Source organism: Streptopelia decaocto (genome assembly GCF_964273445.1).
Source record: "Streptopelia decaocto genome assembly, chromosome: 1".
NCBI lineage: Eukaryota > Metazoa > Chordata > Aves > Columbiformes > Columbidae > Streptopelia > Streptopelia decaocto.
The window spans coordinates 94,569,642-94,596,966 of NC_138663.1; the positions used below are offsets into that span (position 1 = coordinate 94,569,642).

At 37.4% G+C, this 27,325-nt stretch overlaps 1 protein-coding gene across 4 annotated transcripts in view; it reads right to left on the reverse strand.

Annotated features, from left to right (window-relative positions):
* Positions 1-27,325, reverse strand: part of HERC2 (HECT and RLD domain containing E3 ubiquitin protein ligase 2) — a 114,938-nt gene that overhangs the window by 33,456 nt on the left and 54,157 nt on the right. For all 4 annotated transcript variants that reach the window (XM_082053874.1, XM_082053875.1, XM_082053873.1 and 1 more), the window contains exons 35-65: positions 26,974-27,165; positions 25,626-25,813; positions 24,931-25,123; positions 24,146-24,328; positions 23,397-23,581; positions 21,598-21,745; positions 21,307-21,503; positions 20,840-21,070; positions 20,037-20,172; positions 19,285-19,428; positions 17,661-17,803; positions 17,181-17,448; positions 16,886-17,028; positions 15,371-15,469; positions 15,107-15,275; positions 14,865-14,990; positions 13,990-14,098; positions 13,713-13,852; positions 11,837-12,027; positions 9,901-10,006; positions 9,641-9,732; positions 8,898-9,073; positions 8,296-8,407; positions 7,339-7,420; positions 7,097-7,240; positions 6,386-6,476; positions 4,046-4,223; positions 3,516-3,597; positions 3,262-3,433; positions 1,181-1,325; positions 252-477 (exon numbers count right to left, since the gene is read on the reverse strand). In XM_082053874.1, coding sequence (XP_081910000.1) covers positions 252-477; positions 1,181-1,325; positions 3,262-3,433; positions 3,516-3,597; positions 4,046-4,223; positions 6,386-6,476; positions 7,097-7,240; positions 7,339-7,420; positions 8,296-8,407; positions 8,898-9,073; positions 9,641-9,732; positions 9,901-10,006; positions 11,837-12,027; positions 13,713-13,852; positions 13,990-14,098; positions 14,865-14,990; positions 15,107-15,275; positions 15,371-15,469; positions 16,886-17,028; positions 17,181-17,448; positions 17,661-17,803; positions 19,285-19,428; positions 20,037-20,172; positions 20,840-21,070; positions 21,307-21,503; positions 21,598-21,745; positions 23,397-23,581; positions 24,146-24,328; positions 24,931-25,123; positions 25,626-25,813; positions 26,974-27,165 — 4,791 coding nt within the window. The remainder of the gene's footprint in view (positions 1-251; positions 478-1,180; positions 1,326-3,261; positions 3,434-3,515; positions 3,598-4,045; positions 4,224-6,385; positions 6,477-7,096; positions 7,241-7,338; positions 7,421-8,295; positions 8,408-8,897; positions 9,074-9,640; positions 9,733-9,900; positions 10,007-11,836; positions 12,028-13,712; positions 13,853-13,989; positions 14,099-14,864; positions 14,991-15,106; positions 15,276-15,370; positions 15,470-16,885; positions 17,029-17,180; positions 17,449-17,660; positions 17,804-19,284; positions 19,429-20,036; positions 20,173-20,839; positions 21,071-21,306; positions 21,504-21,597; positions 21,746-23,396; positions 23,582-24,145; positions 24,329-24,930; positions 25,124-25,625; positions 25,814-26,973; positions 27,166-27,325) is intronic.

Here is a 27,325-nt window from a genome sequence, read left to right on the forward strand (position 1 = left end):
TTCAAACTAATTATACTTCCGATTAAAGTCACTTACAACTTCTACTTTCCGGTAGAGATTTTGTTGGGATATTTGTAGAGGTGTTTATGTTTCCTGCTGGGTTTTTTGTGGTGTTTTTTTTAAAAAGAGAGTTTCCTTTTTGTGCTCTTCTGTCACCTATTAAACTATACACACAACGAACTCTCTAATGTGATTAAACACAAAACAAAACAAAAAAAAACAAATAACAATGTAAGCCAATAAATACCAACCAAGATAAGATGCACCTAAAGGGTCCCTCGCTGTCTGGAAAAGCACTGGTTCATGAACAGCTGGTGTAGCTACATCCACTGTTGTCCATGCTACACTGTGGGAAGACCCACAAGCAACCCGGGTGATTTTCTGGCCTTCCAAGCCCTGGACGAGCGTGGGCTTTCTATTGACTGTAGTAGTTCCATTGCCTTGTTGCCCATGGTCATTGTCACCCCAAGCGTAAACCTGCCAGTAAACATTTCCACACATTACTTTGCTTCACTAGTTGCTTCATTTAATTGTTTTCTTAAAAACTTGAAAAAAGGAATCTTAGTGATTTGTATTATTAATCTAGGACACTTTAAGAGAACCTATTGCTGGCACTTTTTTTCCCCCCTGTTAAATAATGCAAGCATTATCATACTTTAAAATAAAAAAAAAAAAAAAACAACCATTCAAAGCAGCACTTTATCTGAGGATTCATACATTACTGCAAATTCGGAAATCATACATTGACTCATAAATTATTACAGTGAACAGTAAGTCAGTAAGTTAGAAGAATTAGGTGCAAAGTATTTACATTGGGGAACTGAATCAATACTAGGTAATGATAATGCTGGATCACAGGAGAAAAATCTGTCCAGAATACTATGATTGCTGTTACATTTCAAGAGTGAGAAGCAGGAAACTGATCACGAGATAATAAACAAACTAGGAAAATATTACAAAAGCTACTATGGTAACATTTAAACTCCAATAATAATATGAAAGCTAATATATTTAAAATTACAATCATGCTTATATTTATTCAGGACTTTAAAAAGTAAATAAATACCAACTGACATTTTTATTCCATTTTATCAGCACTGATGCTATTGCACTCTTCTTCCTCAGCAGTTTAGTTTATTCCTTTCTGGATCAAGGAAAAAGCGGGTGACACACAACGTACCTGTCCCGTGTCAGTAACCGCGAGACAATGGAGTGCGCCTACAGCCACGTGCACAATCTTTTTACCCCTCAGTCCTTCCACAACTTGTGGCTTTCGTACATGTACATCTGTGCCATGGCCCAGCCTGAAGTAGTCACCCTTACCCCTGCAACAGACAGTAAGCGTAAAATTCAAAACAATTCGATTGTTTACACATTCCTCTGTCAATGCAGCTTCCTAAATGAAAACACTTTGTTTATCACTGGAATTAAACAGAAGCAGCAACTAGTAAATTCTTCAAATCTGAATCACAAAGGCCTGAAAATGTGGATGACCGCAGTTCTGTGACTCTGTAACTTCTCACCTCAGTAAAGAACAGATATCATTATGACTAATTTTTGTACATAGTGCAACTGTGATTACACTGAATATCCTCTGTTGCAGAAACACTGCAATTGTAAATACTTAAAAAACTGATGTGTTTTGATAGACTTGGACAGATTTATATGCCTTAGGATAAACCTAACAATAACAGACCCCTTGACAAGTTAACTCACATGAAAAAAGATATATGTGAACTAACATGTTTTCAGAAATGAATTTTTTCACACTATTGCAATCCTCAGTGTAGGTTTTCAAGTCTCTATGGCTTAAATTCTTCAAAAATTGTTATACACAAACTGCACTAAAAGTATATCACATACAAAAGTAATGTAAACATCTTAAAATGCCTCTAAAAATGTCAGTAAAGAAGAAAAAAACCAAACACAAAAAACCCCTCAGATTTCTTCCGCTGTGGTTTTAGCAACTATTCACTCAGTTCTGCTGCTCACCTCACCAACACCAATTTTTCTGAAGAAAGGTTATATTATGCTGCCGGTGAATGTGATACATGCAATGCTATTGCCCACCTAAAGTTGTAACAGAAGCTGTGATGTTTCCCTCAAACCAGTACAAATTCAAGAAGAATAAAAGTTTAGAAGCAATGCAGCCATCCTAAAGTGCAGACAAGCACAGCTGAAACAGCTAAAAAAAGTCTCCTTGAAGACCTGTAATGTCATGAAATAGCTAGATGTAACAGTGTAAAGACAAACTGAGGGAATGAAGGAATGAGCAAGAATTTTGCAGAGGTCTTAAAAGACTGTTAGATTCCCTTTCCTCTTAATCCTTTTGTCACTACAAAAAAAAAAGAATTTAAAAGATGGGTGAAAGTGAGAGAGAGAGAGTTTCTTGTGGCCACTCTGAGAAACAACATCTCTGCTAAAACTTCATCTCCCTTTTGTAAACAGAAGGAACTTATAAAACCAGAAGTTTTGTGGGTTTCTCTTCATATCATTAATCAATTGCTGACAAATAATACAACAAAAAATGAGCATTTTAAGACTTCTTAGCTTTGATATACATCAAACAGGTCATAGTCTCATTACACAAGGATGGGGTAAGACTTTGATCTGGTTAGAGCTCTGAAGCTGATATGCCATACAGTAAGCTCCCAATTTTACAGAAAGGTTTATCAACTCAAAAAAACAGGTCTGTGTTCAAAACAAAGCAGAAGCAAGCAGACAGAAGAAAAATAAAACCAGTTTCTGAATAACTCTCGGTGATCCTTCTCATACCAGCTGTTGTTTTGAGGCATCATTACTGACAACTCAGTGGCCCTCTGAGCCTGTGTTTCCAAGGAAGTTCTTCCCATCTCCTCTGAATTTTAGTTTACTTCCCTATCTACTACATCCTTACTCTCCATCTCTGCTTCAGCTGTAGGTTACATACTCTGAACTATAATTCTCAGGTTCTCTTTTTCCCACTCCACTCCAAAGTGTGGAATTAACGTTCCTTTACACACCCCACTGCTCCAAAGAGAGGGAATGATCTTCCCCCTCCACCACTGATTTGGTAAGAAGACCCAGGCACCCTAACGGAGTACAGTACACAACTGAGCATGAGAGTAATTGAAAAGATCAAAGCTTCCCTGAAGAGCTGCCAGTTTAAAAGATAAAGCATATAAATAAGGCACAGATTCAAGTTAAGATAGTCAAGCAGTAATAAATGCAACACATACTTAGCAATTGCTTTGTTAATGCTTTCTGGCAAATGTAACGTACCATGTCCACACCACTCCCGACTTGGTCAGTGCCAATGAGAACTGTGCACCACACTCGATCTGACAAACGCCTTGGCCGTTCAGCCTTTCAATGTTCTGAGGAATGTTGCATCCTTCACTTCCTCCTCGGCCCAGTTTCCCAAAATCGCCATCACCCCAAGAAAACACCAAACCTAACAAACACCAAATGGCAGGTCAAATGACAATCACAGTACTCCTATGAGCTAGAAACCTTCTGGAACAAGATATTCCTACCTTCATCTGTCAGAGCAAGAGTCTGAGCATCTCTGCTTCCACAAGCAACCTGAATGACTCTGTGGCCCAGGAGGACTTTAACCTACAAAGCAGAAAAAGTAAGAAAGGCGTTTCAAAAAACTTTTGTTTTAAAACTTCACAGACATTTTCAAGCTCTTATGACTGATCTTCCTCATTGTGCCCAGCCTGAGCACACCATTTAGCAAAGGATTATGAAGCCTTGCTCACTCAGGACCCAACGTTGCTCCATGACAGCAGCAGCTTCCAGCTGTGTATCAAAGCAGATGCAGACATGAATGTTCCAAACGGCACAAGCCATTCCACACCACTTCCCAAGAAAAAGAGACTGGATCTTTTTGGCCTTTCCAAAACAGTCAGCCTGTTATTAGAGGCATGTGTACCAAAATCTAATTCAGATCACCCCAAAAGGATGTCTTCATGCTTCCATGAGTTTTGTCTTTACTCTAGCTCTATCATTTATTAAACTAACAAACACATTCACATTTCAGAACAAGAAACATTTCTTTTACCATCTTAGGCTTCAGCTGCGTGGTATTATCTCCATGTCCCAGCCTTCCATATTCTCCAAGACCCCACGTATACAGTTCACCACTAGAGGTAATGGCAGCGCTGTGGGAACTGCCACAAGCAATATCACGGATGCGTTTGGTTTTCAATGCTTCTATCAGTCTGGGTTTATCACAGTTCCTACAGAAAATTAGTAAAGAATTCATTGCATTAATTATCAAAGAGAGCAGTCAGACAGAAAGGGACCTGGGGGTACTAACTGACAGGAAGCTCAACATGAGCCATCAGTGTGCCCAGGTGGCCAAGAAGGCCAATGGTATCCTGTCCTGTATCAAAAATAGCGTGGTCAGCAGGACAAGGGAAGTGATCCTTCCCCTGTACTCTGCATTGGTGAGGCCACACCTGGAGTATTGTGTTCAGTTCTGGGCCCCTCAGTTCAGGAAAGACATTGAAGTGCTGGAGCGAGTCCAGAGAAGAGCAACACAACTGTTGAAGGGACTTGAACATAAGACCTATGGGGAGAGGCTGAGGGAGCTGGGGTTGTTTAGTCTAGAGAAGAGGAGGCTTAGAGGTGACCTCATCACTCTCTATAACTACCTGAAGGGAAGTTATAGCCAGGTGGGGATTGGTCTCTTCTCCCAGGCAGTTAGCAATAGGACAAGGGGGCATGGGCTTAAACTCTGCCAGGGGAAATTTAGGCTGGATATTAGAAAGAAATTCTTTACAGAGAGAGTGGTCAGGCATTGGAATGGCCTGCCCAGGGAGGTGGTGGACTCGCCGTCCCTGGAGGTTTTTAAACTGAGATTGGACATGGCACTTAGTGCCATGATCTAATAAACGGACTAGAGTTGGACCAAGGGTTGGACTCGATGATCTCTGAGGTCTTTTCCAACCCCGTCAATCCTGTGATTCTGTGACAATATACTCTAATCTTCACAATACAAAAAACCTTGTGTAATAGCTAACAGTAACCTAAAGATAAGATGCAATATTATTATTACAAGAAATACACTGTAGTAGCACCATAAATCTAAAGTTTACAATATTTTAACATATTTTGAAGTGTGTTTAAATAAATATTTTATGTATACACTGCAAAACTCAGGTGGCAAAGCCAAAATACCAAAATGATTAACCAATTAAAAGGTGTATAAAACAAGATGAAAACTGATATCCTGCTATTGCCCAAAGTTGAGTGATTTGTTAGAAGAAATTATTTCTTCACTCCGAGGACACAGAGACAGTAAGATTAAGAGGTGACACTCCCATCCCAACTTTGCTCTTTACGAGAGAGAAATTAGAACTGGAATTTACTGTTAGGCTTCCACAAGAGTACTGGAAACTTTTACTATTTATATGATTAGAATATTCTCTAAACAGAGGGAAGAATTTCAGCTCAAGGTTTTCTAATGTTGACTGTGTATCAGAGCCACTGTTAATGTTTTATAGAATTATGTATGGCCTCTGGAAAATCTGCTCCCATGAAATGCCCAAGAGTTCCAAGTCTCACTTTTAATAAAATTACAGGAAACACAAGGCAGTTGAACAATAAACAACAATAGTGCTCTAATCTGGACTTCCCTTTTCACTGATCTGACACACATACCCCTACAAATAAATATTTGTAGTCATATATTAACTGAGTTGGGCACTGTAATTTTTTATGTATTCTGAGCAGATCTTCAAAATATATCAGAATGACAAACAAAGATTTCCCCATGGGCTATGTTTATCTTTGTTTTCTTTCAAAGGATTATTCTGTGGTGCATAAAAAAAAAATCCTGAGACAATTCAAATTTTCCTCAAAACTGTCATGTGAAGGATTAAACTACATATTACTGAAAAGTGTAAGAAATGTATTTCTGGTTAACAAGTTTGTGAATTTGTCTAAAAAAAAAGGCTGCAAAATACTGTTCGAGGCTTGCAGTATGAACTGTTACAGCTCGAGAATGTAAAACTGGTACGGTTTTATACCTCAAGGCTCCTCTGTACACCTTACCTCATAAAAGTAACCAAGAGCTCTAATGTCCAGAAATATGCTATTTCATCAATGACATTCAAAAATACTATTCAATGACATTCTAAAATACTATTAAATAGTGTATCCACTATATTTCCACGTATTACACTAATTGAACCCCTCCTTTTTAAATTATTTAAGACCATTACAAACACTACACCATGAACTGACATACACTGCTGAAAGAATCTTTTAACAACACAATTTTGTATTCCCATTGTATTAAAAATCCTGTCATTGTCAACAGAGGTGGTCAGCTAATGTTATAACATACAATACAAAAGTTTTCTTACTGAAAAACAGACAAATTTGGTATCCTTACATTCGGCTGAAGTGGCCAAGTTTTCCATCATCTCCTTCACCCCAAGAAAATACCTTTCCATCAACAGTTAATGCCATAGCATGTCGGCCACCTAAAAGTATAAACATAAATCTAAATTTTCAAGCTTTCAAGCAGGCTGTAGGTCTAGTAAAATCTCAGAAATTTGACACTGTTGTCCTTCTGTAATATTATTGCATGATCCTTTCAGCCCAATACACGTTATTTGTTTTCATCTGAGTTTTTATGTGATTTAATTTAAAACACAAAGCTTTTGTGAGAATAGGTTTCCTGGCATATTAAAAAAAAAAAAAAAAAAAAAAGAAAAAAGAAAAAAAAAATAAATAATCACTCAATTTGCTATTTTCAATGCTGCAAGAAAAAGAAAAACTAAATCCACCATTTAGCAATATTCAAAAATGAAAACACATTCTTTGGAACAGACTGAAGAACTATTCAGCAGTTACCATATTTAACTTCTAGCAAGTAAGAAACTGCATATGGCCTAAATTCACAGATTTTAATAACAGAACCATTAGATTCAATCTGACATTTTCTGCAACAGACAGAATTTCATAGCTTCTATTTATTTTTAAAAACTTTTTAAAAATGGAATATGCTTGGGGCATCACAGCACCCAAAAAAATTGCAAAGCAACTATTTTCAGGCTTCATACGTTATGTTTATGTACATAAGAACAGCAATAGTCAGTACCTGAGTGAACAGCCACCTTCTTTACCACATAGTTACTGAGAGCTGTAATCTGGCGGGGAATAGGCACAGTTCCACTAGATATTCCTAAACCCAGCCTTCCATTTGTGGCTTCTCCACAGGCATATACTTTACCCTCTACAGTCACTGAAATGAAGAAGCGAGAGTTTGAAACACCATTAATAGTTCACAACTAGAAGTCTGTTTCTGCTCTTAAATAATTATATTTATTTAAAACATATTACCTGCAAAAAGGCTTTTGGACCCTCCAGCTACTTGTACGACATTCAAAGCAGATAGGGTTTCAGAAAAGGAAGGAACCTTTATCTAAAGCAGACAGGAAATAAAGATCGTTACAATACACTTTAAAGTTTCATGCTTTCAAAAGAAGAGCTATTCTTAAGTGATAAACCAGTTAATCTAACAGGTACTTTTTTTTTTTTTTTTCAAATACATGAAACTCCATGTATTATTCAGACGAAGCAAGAATGGACTGAAATCTGCACTTCTGCACTGAGGCCTTTACGCACCAATAAAATACAGGATGGAGAAGACAGAAATGGTTAACTTTTTGTTTCTTGAAAGGCATTCTACGTATACAATATTATATGTTTTATTTACAACATACATTAAATAAATGCTCTCTTAATATACTTTTCCAATTAATGACACCTTAAATTGATTAAACATTTGCCATTTATCTCCTGTTTTGCATTGTATTAAAAATTATGTATAAATGGCTGCACACAGGAATGAAATTCCTCTCAAATTACACTGAATTCTAATCAAGTTATACCAATCAAAAGATCAGAATTCAACTTTTTTCTGCTTACTGCACCAGCTCCAAGTACAAGACATACATAGAAAGGTTCAAAATGTTCATTTCATGCACATAAACTCAAAAGGAACAAAATACATATAGTGCTACACATTTTTAGAACAATTAGTTCACTATCATCTAAAATAAATGGTTAAATGGCTTTTAAAACTCAAACTGGATTTCAGCGTAACAACCAATTTTCCATCCAGGAGACATCCATGTCTTAACAGTAAAAAGCCATTAAAACCTACTCTTCGTAGCTTTTGATAATAAACTTTAAAATTCTGAATACATTTTAATTAATTCTGAGTTGTGCAAGACTTGCACATTTTATTTTTAGCTCTGTCTGTTTTGTACTGAAGTATGAAAACAACAAACATACCTTGGAACCTTTTAGTCCTCCCAACTGGTCTTTGTCATTCAGTCCCCAAACAAAAACTTTGGTTCTTATTGTAGCTGCCGATTCAAGCCCAGCTGCCTTCTTTCTAACAAGACTGAACATATCGAGAGGAAAAAAAAAAAGTCAGGTTAGCAACCTGCATACTACATAGCATAGGCATCTTTTTACTCTATTTATTGATTTTATATTTTGGAACAGTTTCAGTACTCAGATTACACCACCACAGTTAAGTGGTGGCTGTAACAAATAAATATCAAAAAGACCCAGAATGTTTTGCTGAGCAGTGGGGTAAATATACACTACACCACATACCAAATACAGACACATCAAGTTTTTAGGTAGGCTTCAAACTCCAAGTATACTGCAGAAGCAGAAGAGTTGTACAAAATGCTACCACCTCACCAGTGTGACAGTCTTTAAGAAGTTAGTTATTAACAAATGACCTACTTACAATTCTGACAAACTAAGATGCTGATTTCTCTTTCCGATCTAATTAAGTTGCTCTTCTTACAATAATCTCCTGATTAGAATACATAGACACTGCAGTTCTTTACCATTTCCCCCCCACCCCTGCAGTTTCCTACCTGCCGGTGTTGGCTTTATCATCATCCTCTTCCTCGTTATCAGAAGCAAGGAAAGGGACTGCCGCCAAATCTTCATCCTCTGCACGTATACGTCCCAGTATGCTGAGGCCATGTATCTTGCAATCAATCCCAGAGCTTCTGCACTGCTTGATTGCAACCTCAATATACCTGTGGTACTAAGAAGAAAAAATTGAATTGCCATCTTTTGGGTCTTATGTAACTTTATAAAAGATAGGAAAGAATTAGAACTTTTGCTTCACTTTGTCACCTTAACAAAATGAATCCGTAACTTCAAATATGTAGGGCTGAAAAGCCAAATAATTCATACTTTAAGATAAATACATGGAGAATGTTATCACTTCCAATTTTCTAAAAATTTATTATGCGCTCCTCCTTTCAGTTACTGAAAAAGATCAGAACTACTATTCAAAATAAGCTTTATCACTCACCAAAATTATCCCCAAATTTAAGTTTATTGGGATGTCTTTTTGGCTCATAGGTATGTTGATTTACACCAAAAAAACTAAAATACCTTTGCTACTAAGGGTAGTATAGAGTTTGCTGTGATGATGATAAAACTTATCAGGGAAATTAACTTTACTAAACTCCAAGAAATAGTGCTAAATCAGAGGAAAAGTTAAATAAGATGCTTTAATAATCACAACAGGGCTTCTCAGCTTTCTCTTGCAGCAAAATATTTTTCTTTTGCATACAAGAGTAATTCTCACACAAACTTCACTTACTTCCGTACAATCACTGAGAAGAGGCACTGTGGTGTCTGTAGGATTTATATTGATTGTCTTTAGCTCTATAAGGTTATTTAAGGAATTCCCCCCTACAAAACAAAACACGGAAAGAAAAATATTTTAAGATATGGTGTTTGTTTCATAAACAGGCACTATGCATGTTAACAGATGACTATGTTAACTGAAACCAGAAAATTATCTATCGTTGAATGTACAAAAAAAGTATTTTTCAGACTTCTCAGAGAACACACACATACCTGAAACTACAACTAAAGAGGGCATGTAACTGCTGTCTGCAGGGTCCACTATCATCTTCAGTCTGTGAACAAGAACATCTGGAAAAATCTCCAAGCGAATCCAGTGCTAGGGCAAACACACAGAATTTCATTTTCAGACAGTATTGTTAGGACTATTGTACAGTTAACAAGAATAAAATGTGTGCTGATTTTGGAGAAAGCATGAAAAACACTTAAGAAAAGCACACGACAGCTGCAATGCACAGGAAATCGCCAAAGGAAAATGGCCTTGTGAACTTCTCACCTGTCCAACCTCCACATACAAGAGAAAGATTTGCAGCAAATTATTTATTTAACTTGAGAGCAACCCCATTGAGAAGATGGAGAAAGCACAATACCATACAGAGGTCAAGAAATGGGACATAATGTAAATCTTTGACTGGTTACAGTCTGTAATCAACCCGAAGGAAGGGTACTTGGGGATACACATTCTCAACATGGTCATCAACAGAGCATCAAAACACACTGTCTTGCCACAAATCCCAGTGCCTAGACTGGCCACAAAGCAGTGCTGTGGGCAAATAAAACTGGCAACCACAAACTAAGGAACAATACTTAAATGTTTTTATAAACTCTCTGGGCACAGAAGTTGAATGTACATTGAGCAAGTTTGCTGATTACGCTAAACTAGGAAGAGCTGTGGACTCCCTTGAGGGTAGAGAGGCCTTACAGGGAGATCTGGATAGACTAGAGAGCCGGGCAATCATCAACCGTATGAAACTTAACAAGAGCAAGTGCTGGATTCTCCACTTAGGATGAGGTAATCCTGCCGAGAGGCTGGAGAGCAAGCCTCAGGAAAGATACCTGAGGGTCTGGGTTGATGGAAAGTTGAACATGAGCCACCAGTGTGCCCTGGCAGCCAAAAGGGCCAACTGTGTCCTAGGGTTCATCAAGCACAGCATTGCCAGCCGGGCAGGGAGGTGATTGTCCCCCGCTCTGCTCTGCACTGGTGCGGCCTCACCTGGAGCGCTGTGTGCAGTTCTGGGCACCTCGATATAAGAAAGATGTCAAACTACTGGAGTGTGTACAGAGGAGGGCAACCAAGATGGCAAAAGGTCTTGATGGCAAGACTTATAAGGTCACTTGGTTTTGTTCAGTTTGGAGAAGAGAAGCCCGAGGCGTGATCTCATCACCATCTACACCTTCCCCAAAGGGGGCAGTGGAGGGGGAGGTGCTGATCTCCTCTCTCTGATGACCAATGATAGGACAAGAGAAAATGGAATGAGGCTACGTCAGGAGAAGTTCAGATTGGACACTGGGGAAAGGTTCTTCTCTCAGAGGGTGGACAGTCACTGGAACAGGCTCTCCAGGGAACTGGTCACAGCACCAAGCCTGTCAGACTTCAAGGAGTGTCTAGAAGACATTCTTAGTCATATGATTTAGTTTTAGGTAGTCCTGCGAGCAGCAGGGAGTTGGACTTGATCCTTATGGGTCGCCCTTTCCACTTGAGATATTGTATGATTCTATGCAACTGAAGGAGTGCATGGAGGCAGTTTTAGCTAGTAAGAACATAGGTGTTTTTTGTATAGCAAAGTAAATTTTATATTTCACCTAAGTAAAATATAATCAGTGTGTTTGTTAAGAACAACTGTCACCAGTTATTATACTGAAAAGGTAACTGAAACCATATAACCAACTACAGAATAGAGTAACTACCCTGTATTCCAAAAATCACACAAGTTCCTTATGATTCACATAAAATAATTAGAAAGATGAAGCAAAACTTTAAAAAATAGGCACATTTACTATGAAGACACAGTTTTGTACTTCAGATGCCTGTTTTTACTACTCTTCTATCTTACACAAAGGTAACAAACAAATATATTTCACCAAGGTAAATACTTCTCCTATTAAGAACAAAGTGTGCCAGAATCAACCAGTTGTGGCTTAAAGTTACCTTTCCTTGTGAGCCAGAAGACTGCCAGCACTGCTCACTACCATCAATGAGACGTGAAGCTTGATTCACGGAGGATGAGACATTCAAATTCTTAACTATTCTTGACCAATCATCCAGTAACATTCCCCGCTGGCTGCTGTGCCGTCTCTTCAGCTGCTTTCCAGAACGTCCACAAAACACCGGAGACTGACCTGCAGGGTTAAATGAAATGTTAAGCACGTACCTCTCAAAGAAAATTGCTTTCATTAAAACTATCAGCAATGTGAAAGGAAATACACCAAAGATTTCAAGTATGTAGTCTAAAAGTTGACTACAGAAGCACGTCACACAGGTATGTTAATACTACTCATGCTTGAAGGTCACAGCTCAAGATTTTTTTCTTAAAGCAGTTTCAAGCACTTTACCGGACTACAAGTTGTCACACCTGCCACTTGGGATAGTCGCAATTTCTATTCTTACACTTATAATTGATTTGTACCAAGAAACGAAGCATAATTTGGTAAAAAATAAACATTAAAAAAAGTAAGAAAAATTACTCTCTTCAGGAACGTAAGACACCAAGATAAATTCCTAAAACTGAATGATAAAACATTACATTCAAACCTTAAACTGCCAGAATCTTTAAAAGACTAACACTCTTGACAAAGTAGCCACTTCAAAGGGTCCTTCCTTTTGAAATTCAAATCAAAATTTACAATGATATATACTTCAAAATAAAGGCCCAGAGCACATGAATTTTGTACACAACCATAGCATAGAAAAATATGCAATCAACCCTCAAAAGAAATCCCTTATAGAAGAACAACCATAGCTAAGTTACAACACTCAAAACTTCCCAATGTTGTCCAAGAATGAGGTGTCTTAATGAGTTGTTGATTTCCTCCCTGCAAAACCCCACTTCTACTTTCCTTCACTGATCTTTGTAGCTTTTAGAAAGCCTGACTAAAAGAATACTGTAACTCCTCCACCCTATCCAGGGCAACAGGAAGGATTACAGATGCACACCATAATAGCTGTACAGCCATATTAACTGATTTATTAATGGAAGGTCTTTCTTGCCCTTTGGACAAACCATCATACAGACACAATGCATGTTCATGATTCCTAGTAAGGAATCAGTTTTACTCATTTTCCAAACAAATTAATCTGTCTACATGTAAATATGAAGAGCTTTATTCCGGAAGTCAGCACCATCCTGCAAATACTAGGGATCATACTGATTTTTCGACAGGTGGAAAGAAGAGGGGAAGAAAGAAGCTAGTGTCAGGTAAGTTTTGCATAATGATGCAAACCCCAAAGTTTTGGACTTAAAATGGCTGCACCTGTTCTTGTCTTAAAAACAAGAAGTTCTGATTACGAGTCCTTCAAAAGGCTTCCCTGTCCTACCTCACCTCTCCGGAGTCTCCAAATCATTGGGGAAACGAGGCAACAGCCATTACACATCAATAGGCAAAACTGTTGAAGAGCAATTCAGGTGTGAGTAGGTATCTTATGTATTTCAAGCTGCACTTGCAGTCATGAGGATTCCATCCAAATACATTTAGACTGATAGCAAAAGGCAGGTGGATTAAAAAACTATCCATTTTACTCTTGGTATAGCTGAACACTCAGTTCTGACAAAGAGTTACTGTCAAGTAGCCGCATTTTTACAACTTTTTTATCACTATGAAGAAAGCTTAAGGGCTGTGGTTTTGGTGTAGTTCACCACATGCAATTGTAGCATTGCTATGATCTCCTAAAAATGTTTTGTTGTCTAGAGGGTCAGTAAGAACACTGATTTCAGTGTGTTAAGGAGCCAAAATTTAAGACTTATTTAAAAAAACAAACTAAATGCGTTTAAAATTAATCTAAGAAACACTTAGATCCTGAAACATACCTGGTTCATTTATTCTGCCAAAAGTATGCCGGGTGTTATGCTTCCTCGTTTTAAAACAGGTTTCACAAAAGTCAAAATCATCACAGTTTCTGCATTTGAATCTAGGTCCATTGATAGGAAACATCTGACAGCCATCACACCTGATTTCACAAAAGAATGACAAGTAAATACACTCATGGTACATCTTAATTGTAACACAAGTCAAGATAATGGAATCAAGACAATAAAGCTATAGGATAACCCATATACATTAATAAAAATGTAGATCACCACTTACGTGACTCCAGGGTGAATGCTGGGGACCAGTTCCATTTCTGACAACAAGCCAGTCCAATGAGACTGCTGAGGAAAGTCTACGATGACATCTTTTCCATTGGCACTAAAAGCTGTGACAAAAATATGCAGAAAATACATGTTGCAAATCTCTATAAAAGGAAGCAGAAAGCACCCAGTGCAACAACAAAGCAGAAACGCGTAACAAAAGTGACTTTCAAAAGTCATATTTTATTTTAATGGAACTATCTATTAAGCTAATCAGATAGCCTGAAATGAGGCAGATGGAAGGGGAGTTCTAAAGAATTTTTAAAGATGTATATTATTATAGTTAAATTCCTTCACTCTGGATTTTTCATTTATTTTTTTAAAAACAGTTCCAAAAGAGAAAGAGTACTTCTAAGCACAAAGACAGTATGACCAAAATCTGTACCTCTTCACAGAATCTATGCCTGACAGATTACTTCTATAACATCCCTTACAGCTTGACACTAGTGCAGCCCAGCTTCTCCACCCTTCCATATGAAGTCTTCAAGTCAGATATGCTTCTCAAAAGAAGACCATTTGTGGTTCATCCGAAGTATAAATGAGAACTATTACAGGAAGCTGCACAGATTATTTGAGATCTTTACAGTATGTGAATGGAGTGGCTCAAATAGCAGATGAACACACTAATGAAATGGGCTGTCACAGAGTACATGCCTATAAAATCATCACAGACATCAAATGCACTCTATGCTCTCTTATCATCATGGAATATTTCACAGAACAGTGTGAATTCTAAGTGTGTCTAGAAGATTCTCTCCTCAAACACTGCAGAAAGCCCATGTGGTTTCCACTTTTATTAATTCCCCACACCCCATTTTGAACATACATTACCTTTGACAACTCCCACGCTTCGGTGAGTAACTGATCCCCATTTGTATTTGGGTGTGGTAACAGAGCTTTTCACACGCACTTTGTCACCTATCTTGATATGAGAGGCAGAACTCTGCGGTGGGAATCCTGGCAGTTGCAAGAATAAATGCACGGTGAGTGGGTTTTCACGCCCCCCCCCAAAACAGATCTCCCTTAGTGTATCATTCAGTTTTTCATTAAAAAGCTGTCAGCAGTGAACTTACCTAAAAGCTCAACATGGATGTATCTGACCCAGTAAGTACCACCCTTTTGTTGCCAATCACACTGTACGTTCAGGTCATGCAATCCATCTCGATCCAATTTAATAACTTTGCCTACATCTCCTTCACAAACCTCCTCATAGGTTCTGCAGCACCTAACCATCATCCCCACCTAGGGAAAAAGGACAATTGGATGCCATAACTATGCAAAGACTTTTGTACCAGGAGGAGAATAGTTTCAACCTAGCTTTTCACCATCATGCTTACCTGAATATTCTCCCTCACATACACAGCATAGTCATCGTTACTTAGGAAATCAGCTCGTTTTTTATAGGTCTGGCTCTCTGTTACAACAGCACCGCTTGACTGGAAAAAAATCCAAAATAAAAGCATAACAGTTACAAAATTTGTTTTCAAGTCAGATCAAAATTGTTAGAGACTGAAGACAACCCAACCAAAAAAAACCCGATAATATCGAAATTGCATGCCAAAATGAGAAAAAAAAACAAACAAACTGCAATAGGTCAACTGACTACACGGCTAACATTCACAATCTACCTCACTTTAAACTAAGGTTTAGTTTCCAAAATTACTTGCAAAGAAACGTAGCTGCAAATTTTCAAAATGTATGAAACAAGCTGCAAGTTGCTTTCACAAAATCTGCTTGCCTAAGAAAACTAAAACAAAGACTATTTGTAAGTAATCTACTTAGCCTTCAGATCACACATTCACATTCTACTGCTTAGGCTACTTGTTTGGAGAGAAAAACAACAAAGACACAGTGGTGAATGCTAATCTTCTGCCTAAAGTATACTATTAATTTTTCTGTTCTGTAATACAATTGGATTTTGAGTATTCCCTTAGAAAAACAAGCTGAAGAAAAAAGATAAGACTGTAGCTATCAGAAATCATTCCTTTCAACACTTGATTAACTGAAGAAAAATTATGAGAACTACTGCATCCCAGCTGGGGTGAGAACCTTCAGAAAACTTTGTCTTGTTTAAAGCATTAAATGTTTGTTGGTTTTGTTGGCTTTTTTTTTTTCATTTGAGGCCAACATATAGTGCAGTTTCTCACTGCAATATTGATAATGATATCAGAACTCAATATCAAGTTAATTTCCTTCAAAACATAATGCATTTCTTTCAATTACAAAGTCTCATATGTGCCAGAAAACTCAACCTATCTCCTTAGCAAATAAATAGAAATACAGAATCCATTTCATTTTATTGGCAAATCCTTACTGAAACAGCTCGTGGAAGCTAACAGAAGCTTAATATAAATTCATATTAAAGCCATCACACACAGTAGGCATTGTAAAGGTTATTTCATCACCCATAAGTGAAAACAGTTTTTACGTTTTTGTGATTCAGTTATTAATTCCTCAGTCATTCCTTGTAGCTAACATACTTTTGTTTTTCAAACCAATGGAAGGAAGGCAGGGGAAAAAAGTTAAAAAAAAAAATAGAGAGTCCTTTACAAATATTACACTATAATATCGACTATTTTAGATGAAACCAAGACCAACTATCAGGGATACTTACAGCTATGACTAGTGAAACATCTACCTGTATTCCATTCTCCCCCTGTGCTACTCAAATATTTATAGATTATTCTTGAGTTCTTTCATGACATGCCTTAGAAAGACACAGCAAATGTGGTCCTGGTTACAGTCTTGAAAGCCTGGGTCAGCAGAATGTCTTTAACCAAGTTTGTAAAAGGAAAGAATTATAGAAGTTCAGCCAACTAGCATGGTGCAGGTTTTAGTAAGTTGATACTTACCACAGGGCAAGCAGCTTCAGCTTCTTCCACTTCCTCTGCTATCTCCTCATCCGAATATTCATCAGAGAGAGTATCGGCATCAGAGAGATCCGTAATTTGAACATCAGGGTGATCCAACAACCAGCCAACCAAGGCTTCCACTCCTAATACAGAAAACAAACTTAGTCTGTCTCTAAGGGATTCCCTAACATTCTTAAGATAGTATCCAAAAAGCGAATTAACAATTGCATCCCTGTAAGTAGCGTTTAATCTGCTCGTGACTTTCCTTCATCATTAATTTAACTAAATGAAATACCTGGTAATCCAGAAGCACTTCCAGAAGTTCCAGACAGAGATTTCAGAGCAAATTCTATGTTCTTCCTAGGAAATCCCATTTCCATAAGCTGAACTACAATGGGGAGGGGTGGAATTGGAGACTGTTTGCGCTTCTTCGCTTTTGTGGGTCGGATATGTTGCACTGTGATGGGTGTTGTAGCTTCACTGGAGCTGCAGTCTTCAAACACTGGAGTTGAAGGATGTGTCGACTCTACAGCCAGATACTGGCATACTGCCAAAGCAGCAGCCTAAATGAGAACAAATAAATCAGTCCCAGTACAGCAAGCATATTAGTATGTTTTGCACGTTTGTGTGCCTGAAATGAAAGGCTATTTGCCAAAAAAAGGGTTCAGTGTCATGTTTTTTTATTTAAACCTCTAGATTAACAAGTTTCAACTGGAATGTGAAGTACAAACGCTTATTTAATTACATTAGTTATTAGTGGAAAACACAGACTTACCTCAAGCTCCTGTTTATCAAATATTGCTTTCACAGGTGATGGCTGTGTAGCAGCTGTCAAAAGTTGCTGTAAAAGAATCATGGGAGGCTGAGGTCCTTCAGGAGACATATCTCCTATGTCGGGAGAGGCAACCGCTCCATCCTCTTGAAACAAAAACATTATTTTAACCAAAATCATGTAATATAAGTCAATCAGGAGACTCATTCTGAGGCCCACTGGTTGATCGAATACGTTATTTCTCGCATATTTCTTCTCCACAGGAATCATGCATTTAAGACTAAATCATGTGTGCCACAATCTCCATATAAAAAAGGAAATGATAAATTTGTAGGTAAACAATGATTTTACTAAAATACACACAGAACATGTCTGGCAGAAACTGCTCAGTAGACAGTGAAACTGCACAAGGACCTTCTGAGTCCACCTTGTTACAATAAGATTATTATACAGAGATCCTTCCAGGATAAAACACTTTTTGACAAACAACAGTCTCAGTGATCCCCAAAACCATGGTGTATATTTTATGGGTTGAGTCATTTCCCTCTCTAATATCCCTCTTCAGAAGAGCTCCCTATAGATATTCATTGCCCCTTCAAAAGAGTATACCTTTTTTGAACCAATTGCCTCATGATTCTGAAACTTTTATATTTGATTTGGTATTCTTGTTGGCATAAATGTTCATGTTTCCTAGATCTTTACTGTGGCTACCTCAGGAAAGTATCCTCACTCTTAATTCCAACAAAAGGAAGTTCCCATATTTGGAACAGTAACAAAACAATTAATAGTCCTCAAGTACTTATGCAGTTTGGGTTAAAAAAAAAAAAAAAAAAGGTTGAGTGCTTTTTTTCCCCTTAAAAACTGATGGTAGAAGTAAAACCATCTTCTATTCCTGGGAAAAAAAACCTGATGATTCTGTTGACTTAAAATTTGGCAACTGACAAAAAAAAAAAACAAAACCAGAAATATACAAATAAACCAAATATATTAATATATTTAAAAATTATCTATGTGTGTGTGTTTACATATATGGATATATTTTAAGACTTCATAAATGCCCAAAGACTTAATATAAACTATAAGGGCATCAATAGCTATCCTGAAAGCTGACAGATCTATTTTCTTTATTTTGATACATAGAAGGAATGTATTTAGAGAATGAATTCAAATTATTAAAACTAAAATTCCTTAAACTTCTTTTAAGATTATGCTTAAGACACTGAATCCTGGTACTTGTTTCACTGGAAACTGCAAAACATTCAAAGTAAAAGGAATAGCCAACTGAGAACTCATAGTTTAAGTTCTAACACAGAAAAAGAAACCACTGCAAAAAAACCACAAGTTTTTTTTCAAATTGCTTACAAAGCTTACTAACTACAGACGACTTACAAATTTAGCTAACTCCAATATCTCAAACTTCAAACACTTGATCCACTTAGTCTTCAAACCTAAGTTAAAAAGTCAAAATGCTTTTAATATATAAGGTTAAAACATTCCTGAATTTTAATTTTTATTTGTTGGAAGGCAAACCTAATTTCTAGCCTCCAACTGCCACTAGCAAGAGTTATAGTCACGTACTCTACCATCAAAACAAACAGCAGCACACTCAGGTTGCATTTCAGAATACCTGAAGGATTTATTGTGCTCTCATGAACAGCTGGCTGAGACAGGATCTGCCTTAGTGTATCCTGGTGAGAAAGTAAAGCTCGGCCTGCTTTCAGTATGTACAGCTTCAATTGCTGGCATCGCAGCAGATCCAAATCCACTTGACCTATCAGAAATATTAAGCAGCAATTAGTGATAGGAATATTTTATGCTAAAGAAAGGCTATTACTCACAAAACCTCAGTCCAAAAGCTAGTTCACATCTTATCTCACTGTGTGAAAGCTTCTGAAGTACTGATGGTTTGAAGTAGCTTGAACAGCACCTGGATAAAAAGTCTACATACATTCTACGACCCATGATATTAAAAACACCACCTTCCTAGTTTTCACACTCTAGGCAATCATATAGATGATATATAGCACAGTAAATGGGGTTAAGATGTTACATGCATTCAATATTTTAAACAATTCAATAAGAAGAGTCCAGACTCAAACCTTATTTACACTTTCTCGAAGTCAAAACGGCATTCCACTTACAGCCCAGAGCAATTAATCTCCTAGCTAAACTTGTCTCATAAGTGCCTACTAGTCAGTGTTGACTAAGAAAAAATTGTAAGGTTCCAGAAAACCCCTTTTCTTATATACATATATCCAGCTATTTAAAACAAAACCAACCAACCACAAAACAAACACACAAAAAAAGAACAACAACAAAAAAAAACAAAACCAACCAACCAACCAACCAAAACGCCCAAAAAACCCACAACAACTGTACCTGAAAGACCCTGATTGGGTGACTTCATTCTTTGTTTTTCTGTTTTACTTCCAGCAAGATTCACTAACTGAGCCCAAATTGATAGCATAGGTTCAGTGAAAGGCAAGTTGTTCACATTGAAAGCCACAACTGGAAGCTAGACGGTGTGGGAAGAAAAAGAAAACAAAAACATACAGATAAGCGTTTTCCAAAATTTTACAAAATCATTCAAAAGTTTCAACCGTTACTAACCAAAGAAGAATAAAAATAGCATTTCTCTTCTTGCTCCTGACTAGGAACAACTGGAGAGGATTTCTATTCCCTGCATAGCTCCTAAGCCTGTATTTGTATCACACAATTGCAGGCCTACTTGGTGAAAAAGCGAGAGAGGAAGGAAGAGCTGCAGTCCCTGAAATAGAACAGGCACTTTGCGCTTTCACTAAAGCCGTATTAACCAACTTGAGATTAAGATTCAAATGGAAACACCCAACTTTTTCTACATGACTTATCAAATCAAGTTAAACACAAATAAATAAGCTCCTCTCAGATAAGAGCTACAAATCACACTGTTGTGACTGGAGATTTTATGTCAAGTCAAAGGACTTCAGCTCAAATCCCTTCTTCTTTCACCTCCTCAACAAATGAGGATGAGCATTAGAGGCCCTATAGAGGTTTGCATGAACATCATCTCAGATTTGCATTCAGAGCATCGTATTTGTTAAATACCAGTGTTTTCACTGCATGAAGAACAAGTATTTTCTTTGCATATCAGAGCATTTAACAATACCCTTCCCTGTCTTAAAGCCTCAACGAAATTAACTTACTGGTTTTAGTTGATTCAGAGGGCACACTCTACACGTTCGCATGTCATAAAACTGGACAGTGATTTTCCCTTTGGGGGTGATTCGTGTCACTGTGCCTTCTCCAAATTCATCGTGAACCACTTGTCCACCCAGTCTCAAGCGACTGTCTATGCCCCCAATCACTGCTAACACGGCCATGAGGCCTCCCACCTCTGGGTTCTCAGTGTCAGGAAAGTAGTCATCCAACACGGCCTAACAAAAAAACAATAAAATTAACTGTATGGAGAAAACATGTACTTCTATCTGCTTTAAAATACAAAGTTAATCACGCATACTTCAATTTAAAAATTACAACACAAAAATACACATATATAAATAGAAAAATGGTTTCAAAATTAGGCTTAACATTGTTTACAAGCATTTAATATTTATAATTGCAAAATAAATATTGCTATAAAAATGAGCTTATTTTAAAACGTGGAAACTACCCCTTCTGACTGTTTTCCTGCAAAGATGTGGGTGATGGAGGTTAGCTGAGAGTTGATGTACTTGTTTATGAGTCCATTCCACTGGCTGAGCGAATGGAGCGTCCTCAGCAGTGCCACTATCTCTTCTGCTAATGTACTACTGTGAGTGGCAGTTAGAGATGCTTGGGGCCTGGCCTTTCTCCTTCTCAGAGTAGATTCTAGAAAGTCAAAGCAATTGCACAACAGTTGTCACTTTAACACATACATTTTCTATACATAGAAATAAGACACTTGAGGGGAAAATTCCTCTACCTCTGAGTAGTGGGATATCTGAAGAGCAAGTACTAAGCAGGCTGCCTAAAAATCCAAACAGTTTTTCCACAAGAAACTTCATATCTCTTGACCTTTCATTTTTATCCCAGGATGGAAGTACTGCTTTCAATAAATGTACAGCAAGGATCTAAAAAGAGAACAAAACTTGTGTTATTCAATTTTAAGTCACCAAATATTAAAGAAATTCTCAAACATATTAAGTACAGAAGAAAGACATTTTAAAGGTCAGCCTTCCTTTGTAGTTCTTCCTAAAATGCTGACTTCTTTACAGCTGTGGAAATTACAGTGCTACTGATGTTCTCTTCAGTTTGCTAAGAAATATTTTTTAAAATGTTGTGCCAGTTCAAAATCAGTAACAATTTTATTGGAATATTATATTAGCGAATCCAGTATTTTCAAAAGACGCAAGACAAACACACACTGGAAACAGTGCAAATGACTAAAACACAAAGGAAAAATAGGAATACAGAACGGGAGGGATTGTTCTGATTCCAGCCTCAGAACTGAGTCCTAAAATACATTTCAGAATAGATGTTTCCAAGTGTTCTGCAATGAAGGTAGGATAATTAAAAATCATGAGATAAAAAGCTGAATGATACAAGAAGGCAAAAAGCAACCACAGTGACACCCAAAAGTAGTTACATGAAACTAAGGCCTCCGATAGAGTACAGGAGGAACAGACTGGCAGCTCCACATCAAAACACTCAGCGCAGGACTGACGAGAAGCAGGGGAAGGTTGCAAGCACTTCCATATCAAAGAGCAAGTGGGGCGGCACATTCTGAACAGGAACGTTTCAAGTTTTGAGCTTCCTCATCTTCCACTCAGAAGACCAACACAATAAAAATACACAGTAATGGTGAAAAGATCTCTCTGCTTGTAAACCTCTGTCAATAACACATCTTGCTAAAACTTCAAGGTCTCCTCCTTTTCTTGTTATTAATTTAGATGCTGGTACGTGAGGAATGCCCAATTCTCTCGAGTATTCCCTGAACAACACAGATTACTTTAATGCACTAAGTCCCACATGATGACAGAAGTCTCATCATATTTAATATAAATTTGCTGGAAAACCACACAGGAATGCGCAGGCCTTTATGATACAAGGCTTTAGTTAAAAACTGTTGATGTTTTATCAGGGAAAAGATTAAGAAGATCTGTTTATCCCTGATCCTTAAAACTTGGAAGAGTTACTTGATAATAAGGTTGCTTTTCAGTCTTATGAAAAAGGCACTATAAGATGTTGAGGAGAAGAATAAGAAAGAAAGAAGAAAAGGGAGAAGGAGAAATGGGACAAGAGAAACACTATACCAAAATAACATAAAGATGCAGCTTCTTAAGAGAGACTGCAATTAAAACAATAATAACAGTTTAGTGTGGACGGAGTGACGCTAGATAATACACAATTTGGTAACTTTAAAACAAAATTGCACATTTTTCCTAACCATCTTTTTGTTATTCTTTTCTTTATTCAACGTCTAGGAAATATTAAATGGGTGTTTCCAGAACATATTTGTGCAACACTTTTGGTCTCTCATCTGTACAAAACTTTCAGGTTTTCAATAGAACAAGGAAGGCTATAGTGTCCTGAAGGGTGAAAAACTCACAGCTGTATATTTAAAATAATGAATCCTAAATATAAGAAGACATGTTATCTTTTCTCCAACTAATTAAAAAGTGATTTAAGAGCATCTGTTTTTTCAAACACTTTTTTTTTTAAGACAGCTAAAGTGTATTAAATTCATTGCCTATCAAAGTAATTTGGAAATACACACATTACCTGTCTCTGTAGTGAAGCAGCAGTGAAAGATTCATGCCCCTCAACAATTTTCATTAGCAAAGTTATCCACTGAGATGTACTAAGAGTGCTGCACATCTGAGGCATCAGTGCTATACTTCGAATGAATCCCAACGTGCACCAACTCCTATGCTGTTCCTTATAAACTAATTTATTTGGCAAGGAAGCTAAAAATAAAGAGATACATACTGATAACAATTGACTTTTTCACCAGCTACATATTTCTCTATATACTACACAGGGCTTTTTTGGACAAATCATAACACTGATCTACTCCACTGTCTTTACATGAACTATTAACTTCAATTTTAGAGCCTGTAATTAATTTTATTAAATATGCCTTTAAAACAATTCTCATCCTTATCCTGTTTCCTCATTTCAAAGTAGTTACGAGTGTTACTTCTGAAATCACAAAGCATCTATAGAAATGAATACGACATACCCAGTCAATACTGTTCTCCCCAAAAAGACTGCTAAGAAATCCATTATCTAAGCTGACCATACCCATCTTGATGCTCTTTATCTCATGCATTTCTCCTGCTTTTACTGCTTATGTTATGACTTATGTTGCTTTTGCTAACAGTTAAGATTTTGAAAGCACTGAAAATGCATTTTCCAGCCTTTGGCCTTAAAGGATTAGAAACTAATAGCAAAAGATTTACAAAGTTACAAGACAACAAAGCACAAAACAGCAGCATACAGCTGAATCAGAGTGTTTCTATATAACATACCTGATTTATCTATTGTTCCACTCTCCACAAGCATACGGAGTAGACCACACAATGTCCTAGTAGCATCACTTTGCATGACTTCAGCATGGACTCCAGCAGAGAGACACAGTGTCTGCAACAGGTTCACGGTACTTGTCAGCATCATGGAAGTGGGGTGGAGGTTCCTTTCAACTTGTTCTGCTTCTGAAGGAGACACAAAAAGCAAAGGAATACATTAATACTGAGTTAATCTACTTTGCAAAGAGTTCTGAAAGAAACATGATGCAAGAAATTTGTTGTAAATATTTTCTCTAAGATGATTTCACATGAAGAAAATTCCTTATTTCCAACTGCAAGAACAAAATATAAACCAGATATTTTGTGCAGATATTTTCAAGTTTTTCTCAGCAGTACACAAAAGAAATTTCAAATGCAGTGCAAAGAATAGGGAAGCAGTGTGACTAGATGTATAATTAGGCCATTTAAAAAAACCCATTTTAGAACGGCATTAACATACGTTAAAATGATTACCTCCTGGTGTCTTTAACTAAAACTACTGCAGCTAGATAATACTGTTTTCTTTGGCCCATTTGCAACAAATGTGATACTGTCCTTTTGATCCTCCTTTCTCAGAGTAAAGCTACCTTAAGAAAGATTCTGGTTAGAAATGTACACCTATTAAATTAATCTGCTTTGATGAAGCATTTTCTCCTGTGAAAGAAACTTTCTCATTTTACAAGATATCAATTCTGGAATTCATCTAAAAGCCTGCCTCCAATTCTACCAAAAAAGAGTGGGTTTTTTACCAGAATCATCCTCAGTGTCTGAATCCTCTGTTGTGGGCTGTGTTGCCGGCGGTGGCTCAGCTAGTTTAAGATCATATTTTCCCTCCTTCCCCATTCTGTAGGAATTTGTGCTTCCGGTGTCCCACTGCACTCTGATCCAGCCATCTTCTCCCAACTCTCCAATGACACGACCCAAACCTGGAGGGGGTCCATCCTGCCAGAAAAGAGGCTCAAGTTACATGATCTACAACACTAATTCATATCCAAAGTTCATAAAATAACAAGGCATTTGCTCTTCTTTGCTGCTAACATAATGGTTAGGTAGTAAACATTCAATAATATTTCAAAATTCTGCATAAAATTGGAAAGCATTTCACAATCTTCAAAAGAAATCACCCCAGTGAACTGCACCACCCAAGTTTAGATCTATTTTACTACGTAGTACATAAGTGCTGTAAGCGCCACCTAGTTGGAAGTGTATAATATTGTAGCAAATAAGTGATCCAATTTCCTGTTAAATCGTGATTCAGAACAGTCTCACCAAAAAAGAATTTTCATCCCCCATAATGAAGATAAACAAATAATCGATGTATTTTGTGTTAATTCTCCAAGTCTTTGAAATGTAAAATGACCTTCAAAGTTTGAGCATAAAATTCACAGACAGTCCACTGAACAGAGATTTTAACACAACCAAACTTGTATGAAAGAAGTTGTACCTGATCACCCCATTTCCAGTCTACCCCTCTCACCACTCTGGTACCAATTTTCATCATGGCTGCCAGCTCTGGTCCAGAAACAGGGAGCTGAACAGGTGTTGTTTCCTTTCTTGACTCTTCTAGGACTGTGGCAGAAGCTCCACGAGAAGAGGCAATCATATCTTCTTCAATGTTGTCAGAAGTAGGTCCTGAAGAGGTAAAAACACACAAAAAAATTAAAACTACCTATAAGTTTTTCTACATACCTTTGTCACACTCAAAACTTTAAGGCATATATCTTTTGCAACATAAAAGCAATAACAAATAGGACAGCTGACTTAACAAGTGATACACAGAATCACAGAATGTTAGGGACTGGAAGGGACCTCAACCCTCCTGCCAGAGCAGGAACACCTAGATGAGGCTACACAGGAAGGTGTCCAGGCGGGTTTTGAATGTCTCCAGAGAAGGAGACTCCACAACCTCCCTGGGCACACTGTTCCAGTGCTTTGTTACCCTCACTGTGAAGAAGTTTCTTCTCAAATTTAAGCGGAACCTCTTGTGTTCCAGTTTGAACCCATTACCCCTTGTCCTACCACTGGTTGTCACTGAGAAGAGCCTGGCTCCATCCTCATGGCACTCACCCTTTATATATTTGTAAACATTAATAAAGTCACGTCAGATGAGCTTTTAGGAAATTAGGATATAATGGTTTTCAATGCACAGGGCTCTAAATACTTAGTTTTGAACAAAAATAAGTGACATTATAATGATGTGTCCAGTGGCTAAATGTTTTTACTAAAACAATGTTTTTGGAAAAACTTCTTACGAACACTCTGGTTAAGTACAAGTTACGAGAACAAACATTTGCTGTTATCTAAGAAAACCAAAACAGAAAAAGTAGGATAACATGAATCATGGCAAAAAACATCATAGAGCTTCTTACAACAGAACAAAGGAAGACTACAGCTTAAAGATGCAGACTGGGAACAGTTTTAATATGTGGAACACATGAAACTGAATGAGTATCGAGTTGGGAGTTTAATGTTTTCATTTAAAATTTTCCATTTTTAATTTATTTGTAATGTTTCCACCAAAACTACACTATCACTCCTGAATTCTAGCAAAGGATGGCCAAAGAAAAGGCTTAGGAGAAAAGTTATGAAAGAATAAAGGCTCCAGTCAAACTCCTTTCTCAATCGTGCTTGCAGACAGTTTTTTTTGCATTGGGGGTAAAGGTGAATAGCATTAAGTACCATCTTTAAGCAGCAAAGTCATCCTATTTTTTGCATACACCAACATGTAAAACACACAGGAGATTTACAAAACACGTGCTTTCTTCCAAACAAGAAAGCAGAAGATCCCGTACCTATCAGCCGCAGTGCTGTTTGCGTCAATGCCAGCATGCCAGAGTTCAGGAGGAGGCTCAAGGTATTGGCACCATGCTGCAGTGTCAACATGTTGAGCATGACCAACAGAAAGCGTGCTTGTGGAATAGTCCCCAGGCTTGGTCCTGCTGGATTCTCATTAGTAATTGTTTGAAGCGGAACAGGCTGCACACCTATCCACAAGTAACATAAATAACAAAGTCAGTTGACATTGGCGAGCTGCAATAAAATAGGTTCTAATTTGTTCGATGGTTTAAAATATTTTTTATTCCCTGCCAGGCTTTAAGAACTTATAAGCTCAAGTCCCCAGAAACTTTTTATAATTTGCATTTT